The 18,367-nt window shown below is 34.5% G+C and overlaps 1 protein-coding gene across 1 annotated transcript; it reads left to right on the top strand.

The window, feature by feature from the left end:
* The first annotated feature begins 2 nt into the window (after positions 1 to 2).
* prorp (protein only RNase P catalytic subunit) lies at positions 3 to 18,116 on the top strand. The gene is made up of 7 exons (XM_073827045.1): positions 3 to 1,275; positions 1,429 to 1,476; positions 1,897 to 2,029; positions 11,086 to 11,193; positions 15,908 to 16,056; positions 17,662 to 17,857; positions 17,935 to 18,116. The coding sequence occupies exons 1-7, from the start codon at positions 287 to 289 to the stop codon at positions 18,064 to 18,066; spliced, it is 1,755 nt and encodes a 584-aa protein (XP_073683146.1). The 5' UTR covers positions 3 to 286; the 3' UTR covers positions 18,067 to 18,116.
* Positions 18,117 to 18,367: the final 251 nt, after the last annotated feature.

Here is an 18,367-nt window from a genome sequence, read left to right as displayed (position 1 = left end):
TCGATATCCTAATGTGTCAGAGGAACTCAAGACTATGTGCTGTAATACAAAGCCATTCCTTCAGAAGATAAGTTGTTGAATATTATTTATATCTATTAATTTTAGATATAAATACTATCAAATATAACTTTAGAAAGCTAGTGTGTTATTGCATGTGTGTTGAACGCTAAAACGAACCTTCATTTAAAAACCAATGCGATTTTGAGACAGAAATAAGTGATTTATTATACGTTTTACATCTTTAAAGTAGCACGTAGTCTGAAAAGTAAAGTATACTGGTAGAAAAATGGGATCTCTTGTTGTGTCAAAATCAAGGACATGCATAAAGCATCTCTTCACATCCTGGGTTATCAACCCATTGTATTTCAGGCCTGCTTTGGCTTGTTTACCACAACAAAACATTATGCGTGCTGTCAGGTTGACCGTAAATCCACACACACAATATTACAGCACAAAAGGAGACAAACAAGCACACAGCCAAGCTTCCAAAGAAAAATGGTTCACTCCTAAAACAAGGCCTGTATTCCCAAATTCAGTATTCACCGCTGGAACGGCCAAAAGAACTGCTGAATATATGAAAAAGAAAGCTAGGGTGGTTACAGAAGAGCAGCCACCTTTGAGAGCCAGAAAATCTGTAAAAATCTGCCTTCCTGATCATCCGCCAACCGCATCCGAATGGGCAAAACTCAAAGAGAGTTTCTCCACACCTGATCACTTCGAGGTGCACATGATGAATAGACTGCTAAAGACTAACGCAGATGTCAACATCGCCAAATCTCTCTTGGCCTACGTGGTTCAGGACAAAGGCACCCTGTCTTACGAAGTCCTTTTGAGGTACCTCACACTGTGTGTCTCGGGTGGGCACCACTCTGAGGTGTTTGACACTTACGACATCATGAGAACTTGCTTTAAGTCTCTTGACCCTGGAGCCTCGTCCCTGTTTGTGAAAGGTTTCAGTCAAACTGAACGCTGGAGGGAAGCGCTTGAGGTGTTGGAGGGGATGAAAAAGGCCATCTTGCCATCTCCTCGTAACTATAGTGATGCCATTACTGGGGCGGCACTTCATGGTGACACTGAGACAAGTTGGAGGCTGTACGATGAGCTCCTTGAACTGGGTCTGGTACCGAATCAGGACACATGGCAGTGCCTGTTTCAGAGCGGCATCACTCAGCATGGACATGAGGACAAACTCTTTTCTGTTCTTTCGTATATGCGAGATAATCAGATCTACCCAGAGGAGCCACTGATTAAAACTATCAAAGCTTGGTTTGAGAGGTAAATGTAATAAGAACATAACATATTCTAATATTGTCATTTTTATGTTATAAAACTGTAAATATGTATGTATAGATTTTTAAAATGTTTCTAAAAATGTTTCCCGTATTGCAAGTCTTTGTTTCAACTGTTTTATTTTCTCCATCTGCACAGTTTACCGGATCAGAAATGGAGTGGAAATTTTTCATATGTGGCCCCCAGGTACTAATTTTAATTTTTAGTTTTAAATATGTGACCCTGGACTACAAAACCAGTCATGAGGGTCAATTATTAAAAAAATAAAATAAAATTAAAAATCAGGAATCTGTGAGGGTGCAAAAAAAAAAAAAAAAAAAAAATGCAAATGAATCCAAATTAAGTTCTTAGCAATGCATATTACTAATCAAAAATTAAGTTTTGATATATTTACTGTAGAAAATTGACAAAATATTTTCATGGAACATGATTTTTGGCATAAAAGAAAAATTAATAATTTTGGCCCATACAGTGTATTTTTGGTTATTGCTTCAAATATACCCATGCTACTTAAGACGTTAAAAGTTTTGTGTGCCAGGGGCACATATATTGTCAATATGGACTATTCTTAATTGATTATTGGTGTGGAAATGTCTTGTGTTTTAGTGGACAGTGCAAAAATTGCAAGGCTTCACTGGAATCCGTTCAACTGACTGAGAAAGAGTATGCTGAGTTGAAGGACCAAGTGATGGAGAAAGTGATAGAAGGAAGTGATGTCTTCAAGAAAACCACACCAGAGGTCTGTCTCTACATTAAAGCTTTCTTTTACCATGGTAGATTTACCAAAGTTAATTTTAGATCGATAAAATCAACCTTTAAACCAGTGTTGTTACACCGATGGTGTTTCTCTGTATTTGAAGCTGGAAAAAATAAAATATTAAATACTAGATGAAAAAGATAAACTTAAGCACTGAAATGTCTAAAACTAAAGCTGAATTAAAAATAAACTATAGCTAAATATAAATATTTAAAAAAAGAACAGCAATGACAAAAGTCATTACAGTGATAATGGGAAATATAAAAATAAAAGACAATTCAAAATATAAATAAACACTATACTAACACAATATATTATTTTAATTGTGAAAAATTGTATAATATATATTTTAATAAATTAATAACATCTATTGGCAGAATTATTAGCTTATTAAATATACAGTTGAAGTCAAAAGTTTACATCCCCCTTTCAGAATCTACATAATGTTAATTATTTTACAAATAAGAGGAATCATACAAAATACATGTTGCTTTTATTTAGTACTGACCTGAATCAGATATTTCACATAAAAGATGTTTACTTATAGTCCACAAGAGAAAATATTAGTTGAATTCATAAAAATGACCCTGTTCAAAAGTTTACATACACTTGATTCTTAATACCGTTGTTACCTGAATGATCCACTGAATGTTTTTTTTTTTTTTTTTTTTGGTGATAGTTGTTCACAAGTCTCTTGTTTGTCCTGCACAGTTAAACTGTCTGCTGTTCTTCAAAAAAAAAAAAATATTCAGGTCCCACAAATTTTTTGGTTTTTCAGCCTTTTTGTGTATTTGAACCCTTTCCAACAATGACTATGATTTTGAGATCCATCCTTTCACACTGATGATAACTAAAGGACGCATATGCAACTATTATAGAATGTTTAAATGCTCACCGATGCTTCAGAAGTAAACACAATGCATTAAGACTTTTTGAATTTGAAGATCAAGGTAAATTGTAGGAAACAGTATCTTCTTTAGCTTTAGGTAAAGTAGCGTTAGGTTAGGTAAAATGTAAAAAAAAATGTACACATCTTCATTCTGTTCAAAGGTTTTCACTTCCGGCTCTATCACTAAAGAAAAAAAATCCACAGCTCATTCAGGTAACAACACAGTATTAAGAATCAGGTGTATGTAAACTTTTGAACGGGGTCATTTTTATAAATTCAACTATTATTTTCTCTTTTATGTGAAGTATCTTATTCGGGACAGTACTAAATAAAAAAATAGCACGCATTTTGTATGATTCCTCTTATTTTGGTAAAATAATTAACATTTAGCAGATTCTGCAAGGTGTATGTAAACTTTTGACTTCAACTGTATTACCAAAAAACGTGCTTAATTGTCATGAAAAGCATGTCACAAATAATCTTAATGGTCTTAAAACGTGTTTAATCTTTATGCAAAAATATTTGTTATTATTTATAACTTTCTGATTCTGAAATTCACCTTTTTGTAAAAGATGTGTTGTTTGAAGTTTAGTAAGGCCTTATTATGTAGTTTCGTTTGCCTCCACTAGATGGCGATAGCTTCCTATACACCGTATATTCACATTTTTACATCACTGATTAACGTTATGTGTGTTATACATGTTAAACATGTTACCTGCTTTTTAAATCCTTTTAGATTATTTCCTCCTTGAAAATTATAAAACAATAATGACACAGACTAAAACCTAAAGCTGTTTTCTGTGTAGCACCAAATAGGCTGCAACTACATGATAGGCAAGTTGTGTAGCCGTCCAGAATTAGAAGATGTTCCATGCAGTTTTGAGCTCCGTCTTAAATGGAGTCTGCCCCTGAATTAGATGATGTTGTTGTCCAGAGGGCTGCTTTTTTCAGGCAGTGGGGTCTATAGATGTCAGAAGCATGTGATCCTGTCTAGTTCCACATTTAGATATGATGCAGGGGCTTTCCAACACATGTTCCTTCATGTGTCTGTCGGGTCCCCTGTTTAGAAAGCTCATGAATGCAGTCCAACTGAAGACACAAGGTCACAAGGCAAGCAACTCCTCTAAAATTCCATTTCCCAGAGAGAACGGTCATGTTTGTTTGCAAACACCGTTCTCATGCTTGGGAAACGCATTCAGCTTCCAAGCACTGTCTCAGAAAAGGGCATTTTTATTCAGTACACAAAAACAAAGTACTCAGTATAGCCATAAACAATCTCTAATTTGGTCGTGCACATGATTGATGCTGAGACATGTGTACTGCTTGTGTGCTTTTTGCTGTTGTAAAACGCAACACAATGGGCTTTCACATTTCAGCCCTCAAAAGCCTCTCACATGAGTGACCCTGGAAAGTCCCTGCCTGCCTGTCTGTCTGCAGCACTGCATGGACTCCAGCCCCCCGCCATCGCTGCAGCAGCGCCTTATGAACTGAAACCAGTGCAGACAGTTAAAACACCCCCAGTCTAAACTCTGCAGAAGCGTTTAACAACCCCTAGACAGAGCATTTTGCCTTTAAAGGGGAAAAAATGGGTGGTTTTTTTGGGTGGTTAACGTGACATGCCACGCAAAGACTACTGTGTCCTACTGTGACATGCTAAACTTCATTAAAACAACATTTTAAATGTTTTAAAAAATAGCTTATTGTGTTATTACACATGAACTCATAGTAACTTTGAGATTATATGGAATATATGTACTTTTAAACATGAAAAATGTTTTTTCCACATTATATGCATGCAAGTTTTAAGTATTATTACAAAAAGAAAAAAAAGTATTTTGTCATGAAATTTTGATGAATACAGAGCATTTATTTGAAATACCATCCCATATTTGATCAATTTAGTGCATAATTGCTGAATAAAAGTATTAATTTTTCAAATATTGAACACAAGCTGTTGAACGGTAGTGTATATAAAGTGAAATTTATTTCATTCTTTTTATTTCAGTCTGTTTTGTGTGTGTGTGTGTGTATATATATATATACACACTACCAGTCAAAAGTTTTTGAACAGTAAGATTTTTAATGATTTTAAAGACGTCTCTTCTGCTGCTTTCTCCAAGCCTGCATGTATTTGATCCAAAGTACAAAGTATATTCATCAAAGTATATTCATCAAATAAACCTAAAAAAATTCTACTCAATTGTTTTCAACATAATAATAAATGTTTTTTTTTTTTTTTAGCAGCAAATCAGAATATTAGAATATTAGAATGATCTGAAGGATCATGTGACTGGAGTAATGATGCTAAAAATTCAGCTTTGAAATCACAGGAATAAATTAGATTTTAAAATATATTCAAATAGAAAACAGTTATTTTTAAATAGTAAAAATATTTCAAAATCTTACTGTTTTTGCTGTACTTTGCATCAAATAAATGCAGGCATGGTGAGCAGAAGAGACTTCTTTAAAACACAAAACATTAAGTCCTACTGTTCAGAAACTTTTGACTGGAAGTGTATATAATATATACACAGTTACACAAACTGTTTTTGAATTGTGGCCAAGGTGTTTGGTTAATGCACTATATTGTTATTAACAAATTCGGAAATCCAAATATAATATGCAAATGATGCAAAAAAAAAGCCCCTTTTTTAGTTTCCTTACAATTAGTCGCCTGCAGTTTTTCAGGGGGAGCCTGTTTTTCCTGTTTCAAGCCAGCCAGCTTGTAATAAGGAAAAGTACAGGACTTGCAGATGCCTTTTCATTAATGTCTGCCGTGGGGCACAGTGGTTTTCACATACTGTAATCCATTTCATTTCTTTGTTCTCTATCCATTTTCACGTGGCTGCCTTTTATTTCATTGGAATTTCATGCATGCTTTGAACAAAACGGAGCAGGTACTTTTTAGGATTTACAAAATGCAGTTTATTTGTTTTAAACGATTCAAGCAAAAGCTTGCAATTGTACATGGTGTTAATAATCACGTAAGGCTGAAGGAGCATGTTTTGATTGTTATGGGCCATTGTGTATATTTGGGGGGGGGGGGGGGACTAGCCTGTGATCACTATCAAATCTGGATTAAACTTGTTTTGAATGTGCATATTCCCGACACACCCATTTTGTAGGTACACAGAGTTCTGCACGGCAATCTGGTACCGCATGCACGTGACCTCTCGACACCATTGGGGAATCCCCGGTGTTCCTGTTCCCATTCAACATAACCTCTCCATGGCCATGAGAGGATGCAGAGCGAAACCAAAACACAATAAAAAAATGCACTTACAATGCTAGACCTTCGTTGTCAACATCTTGCATGCACATAGGTGAAATTGCATGTTTGGATTCAATTTGTCCCATGCCTAAAGTACTAACCCTACCCAATGCTGCAAAAAATTTTAAGAGTTGAACAACTGATTGCCAACCGCTAACCCCCACCAAAACCAAAAAGGAATTCCCCAAATATCCAGCTCCCCTTCCCCCCTCTAGCTGTCCGTGGCGCTCTCACCCCTCCCCCAGTCATGCATCCTCTCACCCAGTAGCACAGACTTGCTACTTAACACACACTTAACAGGATTTTTAGCATGCAAAATAGCTGCACTTATTCTTTTGTAACGTGTTGTTTTCACTTGCGGGTCGCAATCATCCGTTTTTGCATATTAGTGCATTGGAGGAGCGGAAATTGGAATTTCAGAAGGAAAATTCTCACGCTTCAGGCAGAACTGAAAGCGCTGGTTTCCAGACACCTGACAGTCTAGGAATACCTGTGGTTTTGACAAACACAGCTTTGTGTGTATGAAACAGAGGATTGTGTATTTAGCTGTTGTACTTTACTTCACCACATTGTTGTTGTTGTTTCCTCAACTTTGAGGAAGAAACAAGTATTTTTTCTCCATTGCTAAATGTCATTGTTTAAATATTTTTAATTTATTGGAGAGTTTTAATTTTGGAAAAACCTTGCATGACTGCATTGCAATGCATAATAAGTTTCTTTTTCCTCTACTATGTTTACATTTTTTTTTACAATTGCTCGTTATTCAGAAAATGAAACCGAAGTGTTATGTCCAATTTAAGATTAATCATTCTTTTAAATAAATGTGCCTGTTGAACTGGTTTACAGATTCTGTGGAATGATTCATTTGTGAATCAGTGTTATTTTAGTGTTACTTAAACACTGTAAAAAGTATTCTTTAAATTTTGACGTTTTATTTCAGTCTTCACAATTTGATGTTTAAATCACTGTTACGTGCCATTTCTTTTTAATTGTTTGTCAGATCTTCTAGCAATCATTTTTAAAATCATTTTACAATTTAAAAACCATACTATTATAATATTTTATAAATGTTTTGAATTATTTTTTATAGTTCCACTTTGAATTTTAATATGAGTTTTTTTTTTTCATTTTAATTTTATTAATTTTTATTTTCAGTAATTTAAGTACTTCAGCTTATTTTTTTTCAGTCTCATTTTCATTTAGGTTTTTAAAGTTTATGTTTTCATCTAATATTTATATATACACTACTGGTCAAAAGTTTTTGAACAGTAAGATTTTTAATCTTTTTTAGAGAAGTCGCTTCTGCTCACCAAGCCTGCATTTTTTTTTAATCTAAAGTACATCAAAAACAGTAACATTTTGAAATATTTTTACTATTTAAAATAACCATTTTCTATTTGAATATATTTTGAAATGTAATTTATCCCTGTCTTTTAAAGCTGAATTTTTAGCATCGTTACCCCAGTCACATGATCCTTCAGAAATCATTCTAATATTCTGATTTGCTTTTCAAAAACATTTATTATTATTATTATTATTATGTCAAAAACAGCTGAGTAGATTTTTTTTTTCAGGGTTCTTTGATGAATAGAAAGTTCAGAAGAACAGCATTTACCTGAAATAGAAATCTTTTGTAACATTATAAATGTCTATATAATCACTTTTGAACAATTTAAAGCACCCTTGCTAAATAAAAGTATTAATTTCAATAATTAAAAAAAAATATATATATATACTGACTCCAAGCAAATCCTGAAAAAAAAAAAACATTACTCAACTGTTTTAAATAATAATAATAATAATAATAATAATAATAAAAGACTGGAGTAATAATTTAGAAAATTTTGATTTGATCACAAGAATAAATTATATTTTTAAATATATTCAAATAGAAAACGGTTATTTTAAATATAAAAAATATTTCAAAATTGTACTATTTCTGCTGAACTTTGGATCGAATAAATGCAGGGATGGTGAGCAGAAGAGATCTTACTGTTCAAAAACTATTGACCAGTAATGTTTTTGTTTTGTTTTTTGACTAAGTTAATGTTTGTCTACTACTTTTACTTATGTAATACTTCATCGGGGTATATGTATATTAACTATTAAGTATTTGTGTACTTTGTTCGCTACTGATGAGTTCTAGGCATGAGTGTGCATGACATTACACTTTGCTATGAAGATAAAGCTAATAAATCAAAAGGCGTTTGCAGCTCTGAGTCCCGAGGACAGACAGGTGAGGGAGTGACCTGGCCCCAGTCCATCTGGAAATTCCCTTGTTTTGTTTACATGTTATGTCAAGGACAATTCGGGAGGTATTTCAGCCTCTTCTTAAACAACAACAAAGAACAAGGAAGTTCTAGCTTTTTTTTTGGCCCTGTTATTCAAGGAGCCTGCATGCTCTTGTGTTATTCAGCTAAACACAACCTGATTACTCTTTTGAAGGTGAGCCAGGTGTGGTCAAGTTCTCTTTGAACCTCTATTGTATTCCTGTAACAACACAGTTAGGAAAAGTCAAAAGCATTTTTAACTATCCCGGGATGAATTCATAGAATTGCTAGACAATAAAGTTGCTTTTGTACAATGCTCTGACAGAAAGAAAACAGTATGTTCAGTTCTTGGCCAGTACTTGTCAGACTATCTGTGAACACACTGCTTTATCTCACAGTGTTTGCTTTGCTCTTATACTTCCTGTACATTCATGACTGCACATATCTCTCAGCTCTTCTCTTAATCTGATATGTATGTTTCAGGCAGGATCACTTACAATGATATATCTGTTTGCCATAAATGTCACCCGCCAGGGCCTCGTGATTTTTCAAAAACAATCTTGAGTTTAAAGGTGACAAGTGTCATTTCTGAGCTGCTAGCATCACCGAACAGGAAAGCAAAAATAATATATTTTTTTCTCAAACCGATCATTTTTCTGCAGTTACAAAAGACTACAGTCCAAATTTAGTGTATGTAATCCTCCTTTGCTTGGTTTTTTTTTTTTTAAGTTATATTTTTGGTTGTACTGTTATGTTGGCACACTGCCCATAAGACTACCGGCACCGACATTATTGGATTTATTCATATGTTGAATTTACTTTTATTTTTATGTTAGTCATTTTTATTTGCTTTTATAATTTGTATTAGTTTAAAAAATAGATTGAATTTAATGTTATTTTAGTATTTTATATTTAGTTGTAATTTTAGTACTTCAACATAAATTTACTTGTTATAGTATTTAAATGTTATAGAATTGGTATTTATTTATTTTTATTTTTAGTAATTTTAGTACTTCAGCTTATTTTATTTCAGTAAGATTCCAAGGTGACATTCTCATTTTCATTTAGGTTTTTAAGTTTTATGTTTACATCTAATATTTATATATACACTACCGTCAAAAGTTTTTGAACAGTAAGATTTTTTTTTTTAAAGAAGCCTCTTTTGCTCATCAAGCCTGCATTTATTTGATCCAAAGTAAAGCAAAAAACGTAGCAATTTAAAATATTTTAACCTTACCTTGAGTTTCAAATGACTGTTTTCTTTTTGAATATATTTTGAAATGTAATTTATTCCTGTGATTTTAAAGCTGTATTTTTAGCATCATTACAGTATTTTAATTTTAGTTGTATTTTAAGTACTTCAACATAAATTTACTTGTTTAAATGTTATCGAACGTGCTTCAAACAGCATTTCTTATTTTTGTTTTTCATATATATTGTTTTTCAAAATATTTCATATATTTTGATGTTTTTTTTTAATGGTTGTGGTTAACAATAACAACACTGGTTTGATGTAACTGTCCATTCTAAGAACTAACTGTAATGTTTTCAATTCGGCGTAAAGCTTTTAGCTGTCATCCTTGTCTTGTGCAACACCGGTTGCTTTTCTCTTGTGCAATGTGCTGCACAACACCAAAGTGAGGAAATATACATAGAAGACCCCCTTACATCCAAGTAACCGTCTGTTCCTCTAGTAAAACTGAAGGTTACAAGAGTGCATGATGCTGCGTCTTTGCTTTTTGACTAGTTTTAGCATTAGAACAAACATAGAAGGATTGCAATGTTTGTGTATATAAATTGCAAAATTGTGATTTTTTTTTTTTTTTTTTTTACACCAAATATATACCACTTATTTGACAACAGTATACAGTTGAAGTTGAAGCTTCAGAAGGAAACACAATGAATTACGAGCTGGGGGTGACGATCAGGGTACAACTTCTTTTGTCCACTGGGAAACATGTAAGTGTGCAGAAGGGCAGTACTAAATGAACAAAAATGTAGGCAAAATAAGAAAAATACACACATCGTCATTCCATTCAAAAGTTTTTACCCCCCAGCTCTAAATGCATTGTTTTTCCTTCTAAAGCATCAGTGAGCATTTGAACCTTCTGTGATAGTTGCATATGAGTCCCTCAGTTGTCCTCAGTGTGAAAAGATGGATCTCAAAATCATACAGTCATTGTTGGAAAGGGTTCAAACACACAAACATGCTGAAAAACCAAAGAATTTGTGGGACCGAAAGGATTTTTCTAAAGAACAGCGGGCAGTTTAACAAGCAAAGGACTCATAAACAACTTTTACTAAACCAAAAAAACAGCTGTGGGTCATTTAGGTAAAACACAGTATTAAGAATCAAACATATGCAAACTTTTGAGCAGGGTCATTCAAGTATTATTTTCTCTTGTGGGCTATATGTAAACGTCTTTTATGTGAAATATCTTATTCAGGTCAGTACTAAATAAAAAATAACATGCATTTTGTATAATCCCTCTTGTTTTGGTCAAATATTAACATCTTGCAGATTCTGCAAGGTGTATGTCATTTATATGTATAATAACTGCATCTTGTAATGATTTTAAGAATAACCACTTGTTTGTGTTCTGTACAGGAGCTTAACAGGTTTAAGAGTTTCGTGAAGCAGAGATCTCCCTTTGATATTGTCATTGACGGTCTTAATGTGGCTAACACATCGCCCAAGTCCGCCCACTCTGAGACGGTAAGTGATGGTAACTTCACTGCTTGGATGTTCCAAGACAGGTCTGGTGTGTTTGTGACCTTCTAAAAAATTTTAAATCTGGCTAGACAGTCAGCCTACTCTGATTTGTAGCTCTAAAGGACAGCAAAAGTTGTTTACCTTCATGCTACAGTATTCAACCAGTTTGCATTTTTAAGTAAAAAACATAAGTGAGTAGCAGAGGTTCCACCAGGGGGCGATCACAAGCATGGTTATTTTCAATGCAGCAGAACAGGTTTAGGGTACAGCCCAAATTTCTCATAGTTTCCAACCTGCAAGACCCCCCCAAACCCATGAAACCCACAGCTACTCAAACAAAAAAATTAGGGAAAGTTTAGTGTCCATGTAATGTTGCACAGAATGTGTTACACATCAGCCCTCCTACGAGTTGGTGTCAGTCCCAGACAGAAGTGGCTTCACATTTGGTTATGCTCCATTATAATAGTACCAAAGGGATTTTTGCCAACAAATAAGCTTATATTTTTAGATAAGCACCCACCACCCACCTAGCAAACTGTCAACCACCTGTTAACTGAAAACCAGTGACTTTTCAATAGCCTAGGACTATTTGAGCAACGGGATAGCTCACCCAAAAATGAAAATTCGGTCATTATTTACTCACCCTCCACTTGTTCTCAACCTGTATGAGTTTCTTACCTTTAAAGGGATAGTTCACCCAAAAATAAAAATTGTCATTGATTACTCACCCTCATGTTGTTCCATATCCGTAAGATTTTTGTTCTTCTTCGGAACACAGATTAAGATATTTGATGAACTCCAAGAGTTTTCTGACCCTGCATAGACAGCAACACAACTATCATGTTCAAGGCCCAGAAAGGTAGACATCAGTGGTTCAACCGTAATGTTATAATGGCGCAAAGTAAACAAAAAGCAAACAAAAATAATGACTATATTGAACAATTTTGTAGTTGTGTTACTGTCAATGCTGGGTCAGAAAGCTCTCAGATTTCATTAAAAATATTGATGAACAAAGGTCTAACGGATTTTGAACGATATTTGGGTGACAGAATTTTCTTTTCTTTTTTTTGTGAACTATCCCTTTAAATGTATATTTAATTAGGGATGCACCGAATGTTTGGCAACTGAAATTATTCTATGAACTTGCGCTGTTCTGTGTTTGCGCTCAGAGACGGAGCAGAAACACGGACATGTAAAGTTATCTTTTAACTCAAGATGCGCGCCTAAACGGTCAATTACACGCAAAAATATTTCAAAATGAGGCGCTTAGTGATTATTCATGTAAACCCTTGTCAGTTATGTCTTAAATGATCATAAACAGTTGAGAATGAAAATACGTGTGTAACAGTATATTGGGTCCGTGTGGCGCTTAAAGCGGCAACAATATTCCTTCTGCTGTCTCTGCTTAAAGGTTGTATCAGCGATTTCTAGCCTGAAACATAAAGTGTCAATTTCAGCTGACCTTTCTTCACGATCCGCTCGCTGCCTGCCCCATAAATTGTCTGTGAAAAAAACGCGTCTCTCTGGTCAGCCTAGGGTCCGAGATATGCCAAAAAAAAACAATCGGCACTACCAACCTTTCCACACATAAACAAACAGTGTTCCAACCAATCAGCATCAGGGGTTTGGTGTTGTGGACTTTCGCTCCGCCTCCCTCACATCCCAGCACCAGTAGGAAAGTCCACAACACCAAACCCCTGACGCTGATTGGTTGGAACACTGTTTGTTTATCTGTGGAAAGGTTGGTAGTGCCGATTGTTTTTTTGGCATATCTCGGACCCTAGGCTGACCAGAGAGACGCGGTTTTTTCACAGACAATTTATGGGGCAGGCAGCGAGCGGATCGTGATGAAAGGTCAGCTGAAATTGACACTTTATGTTTTAGGCTAGAAATCGCTGATACAACCTTTAATATTAATAAAATGTAAAAATACAAGGTGAAAAGTCACTCACTGTTCTTGAATGAAGGACTTTTGTAGTTTTAATAAGAAACAAAGCATGTTTACAGTGAAAAAAACTTTTTTTTTTTTTAAAGCACTGTTTTTTTGTATTTGTATCTTTTTTCTGCTGTATTGCTATATTTAAATTAATCACTAATATAAAGTTTTGGACCCAGTCATCATCGTGATTACAATATTGACTAAAATAATCGTGATTATGATTTTTGCCAAAATCGAGCAGCCCTAACTAGAATGTTACAAATGTTCAGTGTTAAGTAAATATTTTAAAATTGTTGTTTTGGAATTGATTTTTTATTTTTGAAAAGTAAGACAAAACTGTAAAAAGCACATTTTGGCCATTTAATTTTTGCAATGGTGAAAAGAATTGGCAAAATACATGTTGGAAAAACACAAAACAAATGTGTTCAGTAATCGGCCTTCAGCCAAGTGTTTAATTTTCTTTGGCTTCGGCTTCGGCCAAGAATTTTCATTTTGGTGCATCCCTATTTTAAACATGTTGTCTTTACACTAGACTGAAAAAGGACAAGTTATGGAAGCAAAAAACAGATCAGTGCATTGAAAAAAACATCACCAGATATGAGAACACCTAATACTTGACATTAGGCTACAAATTATGATGCAACACAAACTCCCTTGACCTTCGATCGGATCCTTTTGCTTTCTGCCCACTCATCCATGGCTTCCATCTGCACATCACACAGTCACAATTATTAACACAGACGCACCCCATAGCAATTGTACACCGAGGCAGGGGATTTTACACTCATATTGCTATGACTAACTCTGTATTTTAAGTCAACCATGTGCCTTTTGTGGTCAAGTTTATTTTTGGTGCTAACATTTACCCCACTTCCTCGCTAACTGGCGCATTCATTGACATGCTAGTATTAACCGGATTTGTCTGCACACAGTGTAAAAAAATGAAGGCCTGTGTGAACTCGTGGCCAACGTAGGCCTATAAAGATTTGTCTACAGGCTAAGAAAGTGTATGCAAGAAAGTGATTGTAAATTTACAAGACTAACATGCTGGAAGGAAGTGCATTGCTTTATCTCGTAATTCTTAAGCGAAGGTGACTAGAGGGAGAGGTTAAGGTTAGGTTGTAAAACAGGGCGCTACGGTTTACGGTGTGTACGGTGCTTTCCAAAGTAACACGGCCCATCTGTGGCTCATTGTACACTTCCTTATCATGAATTAGCAGAAAATGCAATTCCACCTGCCATTCCACATTTAGCACTTCCTCATATCTGAAATAGCTAAATGAGGGATACAAGATAAACTGGAATACACTGGGACTCTCTTTGCATATTCAAACTGTAAATTACATTACGGAAATCTAAATTTGAGTGAGAAATGCTGTTAGTCAATGCAATAGTTATATATACATTTGAAGTCAAACGTTTACATTGAATAAGATGTTTTACAAAAGACATTTACATATAGTCCACAAGAGAAAATAATAGTTGAATTTAGAAAAATGACCCTGTTCAAAAGTTTACATACACTTGATTCTTAACACTGTGTTGATACCTGAATGATCTACAGCTGGGTTTTTTGTTTGGTGATAGTCGTTCACGAGTCCCTTGTTTGTCCTGAACAGTTAAACTGCCTGATATTCTTCAGAAAAATCCGTCAGGTCCCACAAATTCTTTGGTTTTTCAGCATTTTTGTGTATTTCAACCCTTTCCATAAATGACTGTATGATTTTAAGATTCATCTTTACACACTGAGGACAACTGAGGGACTCATATGCAACTATTACAAAAGATTTAAACACACACTAATGATTCAAAAGGAAAAACAATGCATTAATTTGAAGATCAGGGTAAATTTGACTTATTTTGTCTTCTGGGAAACATCTTCTGTAGCTTCTGAAGGACAGTACTAAATGAAAAAAAAATGATATTTAGGCAAAATTAGAAAAAAGTACGCATTTTAATTCTGTTTAAAAGTTTTAATGCATTGTTTTTCCTTCTGGACTTTTGAACTTTTTTTTATAAAATCAACTATTATTTTCTCTTGTGGACTATATGTAAATATCTTATTCAGGTCAGTACTGAATAAAAAATAGCATGCATTTATATGATCCCTTTTATTTTGGTCAAATAATTAACATTTTGCAGATTACTTCAAATGTAATTATTATTATGCACTACTGTTCTAGCTTACTAATTTACATGTCGTCAGTATAAACAAAAAATCCATCTAAAAATGAAATGTTAGTCATAACTTCCTGGTGCCTGCTACACTATAATTTTGTAACTCCTAGAAGAGTACCAAAAAAAAAAAATACCTACACACTATTTAAAATAGTTAGGTCAATCTTATGAATAGTTCATGCAAGTGTGTGGTATTAAATCTGTACATCTGCATACAAAGACCCTTGGATATTTTTAGCATACCGTTGTAACCTTTGCTGCCTTCACTTTGTATGGGGGGTATTGGAAAAACAACTTCCTGTGTAATCAGGAAACTCCCCCCTTATGCTGTGTGCGTGAGTAGGCGGCATACAAGTAGGTTAAAACAATGTGAGCAAGAATAATTTCCCTACAGCTGACCTGCTAAAGGTCCCAAATTCATCTGTAATGCCAAGGGAAATTCCTCCAAAAAAGTCAAAGAGCTGCAGCTCACCTCATAGAGAACATGCTGAATGAACTCAAGTCTCTCATTCATCAAAAAAAGCATGAATGACCTCATTCATATCTAATATCTTAATAGAAATGGTGAAAGGTCACAGAGAGTGTGAATTATCTCCTCAGTTGCTGGCAGTCGTGTCGGAGCTGGAACAGCAAGGTCTGAACATCCTGGTCCTTGGCAGGAAGCACATGCTACAACCTTCCCGGAACTGGGACAGACAAAACATGAACAAGATCAAGCAGAAAGCCCACTGTTTCTTCACAGAGAACATGTTAGTATGACCCTGCTTTCCTCAATCACATACTGTACACGCTGTTCCAAAACCTAGTGAGCTGTCTACGTAGACAGCATTTTTTTGGTTAAATCCTGTGATTTGTGGAGACAAAAATCCTATAATGCATTGCAACAAGCTCAGTGAACAATTCATCCAAGATTGTTATGGATCAAAACAAGTCAATCTGGAATATTTGTCCTATTTTTATGCTAATTAGAGAATCATATGTGACCCTGCACCACAAAACCAGTCTTAAGTAGCAATAGCCAACAACACATATGGGTCAAAATTATTATTTTTCTTTTATGCCAAAAATTATTAGGATGTTAAGTAAATATCATGCTCCATGAAGATATTTTGTACATTTCCTACCAGAACTATATGAAAACTTAATTTTTGATTAGTAATATGCATTGCTAAGAACTTCATTGGACAACTTCAAGGGTGATTTTCTCAATATTTTTTATATTTTTGCACCCTTAGATACTAGATTTTCAAATAGTAGTATCTCCCAAATATTGTCCTATTCTAACAAACCATATATCAATGAAGATTTATTTATTCAGCTTTCAGATGATGTATGAATGTACCCTTATGACTGGTTTTGTGGTCCAGGGTCACATTAATTTTGCTGAACAGAAAAATTTGGAATAATAATGATTTTTGTATTTTTTTTAAAGAAAAACGCTCACCACGGCTGCATTTATTTTATATAAAATACAGTAAAATCTGTAATATTTTGAAATAATATTATAAATGTAAAGAACTATGTCATATTTGAATATATTTTAAAATGTAATTTATATTTGTGATGCAAAGCTGAATTTTCAGCATCATAACTCCTGTCTTCAGTGTCACCTGATCCGTCAGAAATCATTCTAATATTTTTTGGAAACCATGATGCACTACCATTCATATGTTGGGTAAGTGAGAAAGAAAAATAAATCAATACTTTTATTGTTACCAAATTGCTATTTGGAATAAATGCAATTCATTTCATTTTCATCCTAAAAAAAATCAGCACAGTTTCTGATTCACAATTTCTGACAGATCATGTGACCCTGAATACTGGAGTAATGATGCTGAAAATTCAGCTTTGACATCACAGGAATAAATTACAACTAAAATATATTCAACCAGAAAACTGTATTTTACTGTATTACTGTATTTTATACTGTAGCTTGGTAATGAGACTCCTTTACAAAATCCTAACAGTTGTAGGGCCCTATGAAATCAATTTTATTTTTTTAGTTGTCCTTTTTTTTTTTTTCATCTCAATTAAGTTTCTCTTTGTCTATGATATGACGACTGTTTTTTTTATAACAGAAATCATAAGCCCTACATTTAAGACCAATAAAGAGAGTGTGTATATATAAAATGATGTACAGACATGCTGTCTGTAAAGTTATCATGATATAATAGAGTTATATCAACTTGACACTATGTTTTGCAACAGTTGTAACAGTCAAGTGTGTTAGTGACGCATGTGCTGATTACTTCCCCCCTCTGCGTAAGTCAGTATAAACCCATGATGATTTCATTCACCAAGTATGAAAGGTATTTTTGATAGAGTGTGTTGATATTCTTGGATGGCTGCCACAGATCTGAGGATGACCCGTTTCTGCTGTACGCTGCTTTGCACTCTGGTGTTCACTGCCGATTTCTTAGTCGTGATCTGATGAGAGATCACAAAGCCTGCTTGCCAGAGAGAGCGACCAGACGCCTCTTCTTCAAGTGGCAACGTGGCCATCAGTTGGTGTTCAGTCATTACACCCCAGGAAAAAGGGTTCAGTTTCAGGTAGGTTTAAAAATGGAGAGATCTTATGTAATTAATGACTATTAGGATGACTGTTGGCTTTGCTGTGTGTTTTTCAGGGGATCTCAGTTTATGACACCATCGTTCAGACCTCTGGCAGCTCCTGGCACATTCCGTACGATGAGGATGGAGAAGATAGAGCCACATATGAAGTTCCTCGAAAATGGCTCTGTCTTACTCAAGAACATTGAAGATTGAATTACTACTAGTGTGCTGGATGACAAATGTCAAATAAATGATGATATGCAAAATGTCCAATTTTTTCTTTTGTCTCTTGTCTATATATGTACATATACAGTATGTCACAAAAGTGAGTAGTGACCCTCACATTTCAGCAACCATTTGAGTATATCTTCTCAGGGGACAATACTATAGAAATGAAACTTGGATATGTTTTAGAGTAGTCAATGTGTACAGCTTGTATAGCAGTATAGCTTTATGGTCGCCTCAAAATTACTCAGCATACAACCATTATTGCAACAAAAGTGAGTA

Source organism: Garra rufa, chromosome 21 (genome assembly GCF_049309525.1).
Source record: "Garra rufa chromosome 21, GarRuf1.0, whole genome shotgun sequence".
NCBI lineage: Eukaryota > Metazoa > Chordata > Actinopteri > Cypriniformes > Cyprinidae > Garra > Garra rufa.
Note: the sequence above shows the minus strand (reverse complement) of the source record. Positions and strands in the feature narration are given on the sequence as shown.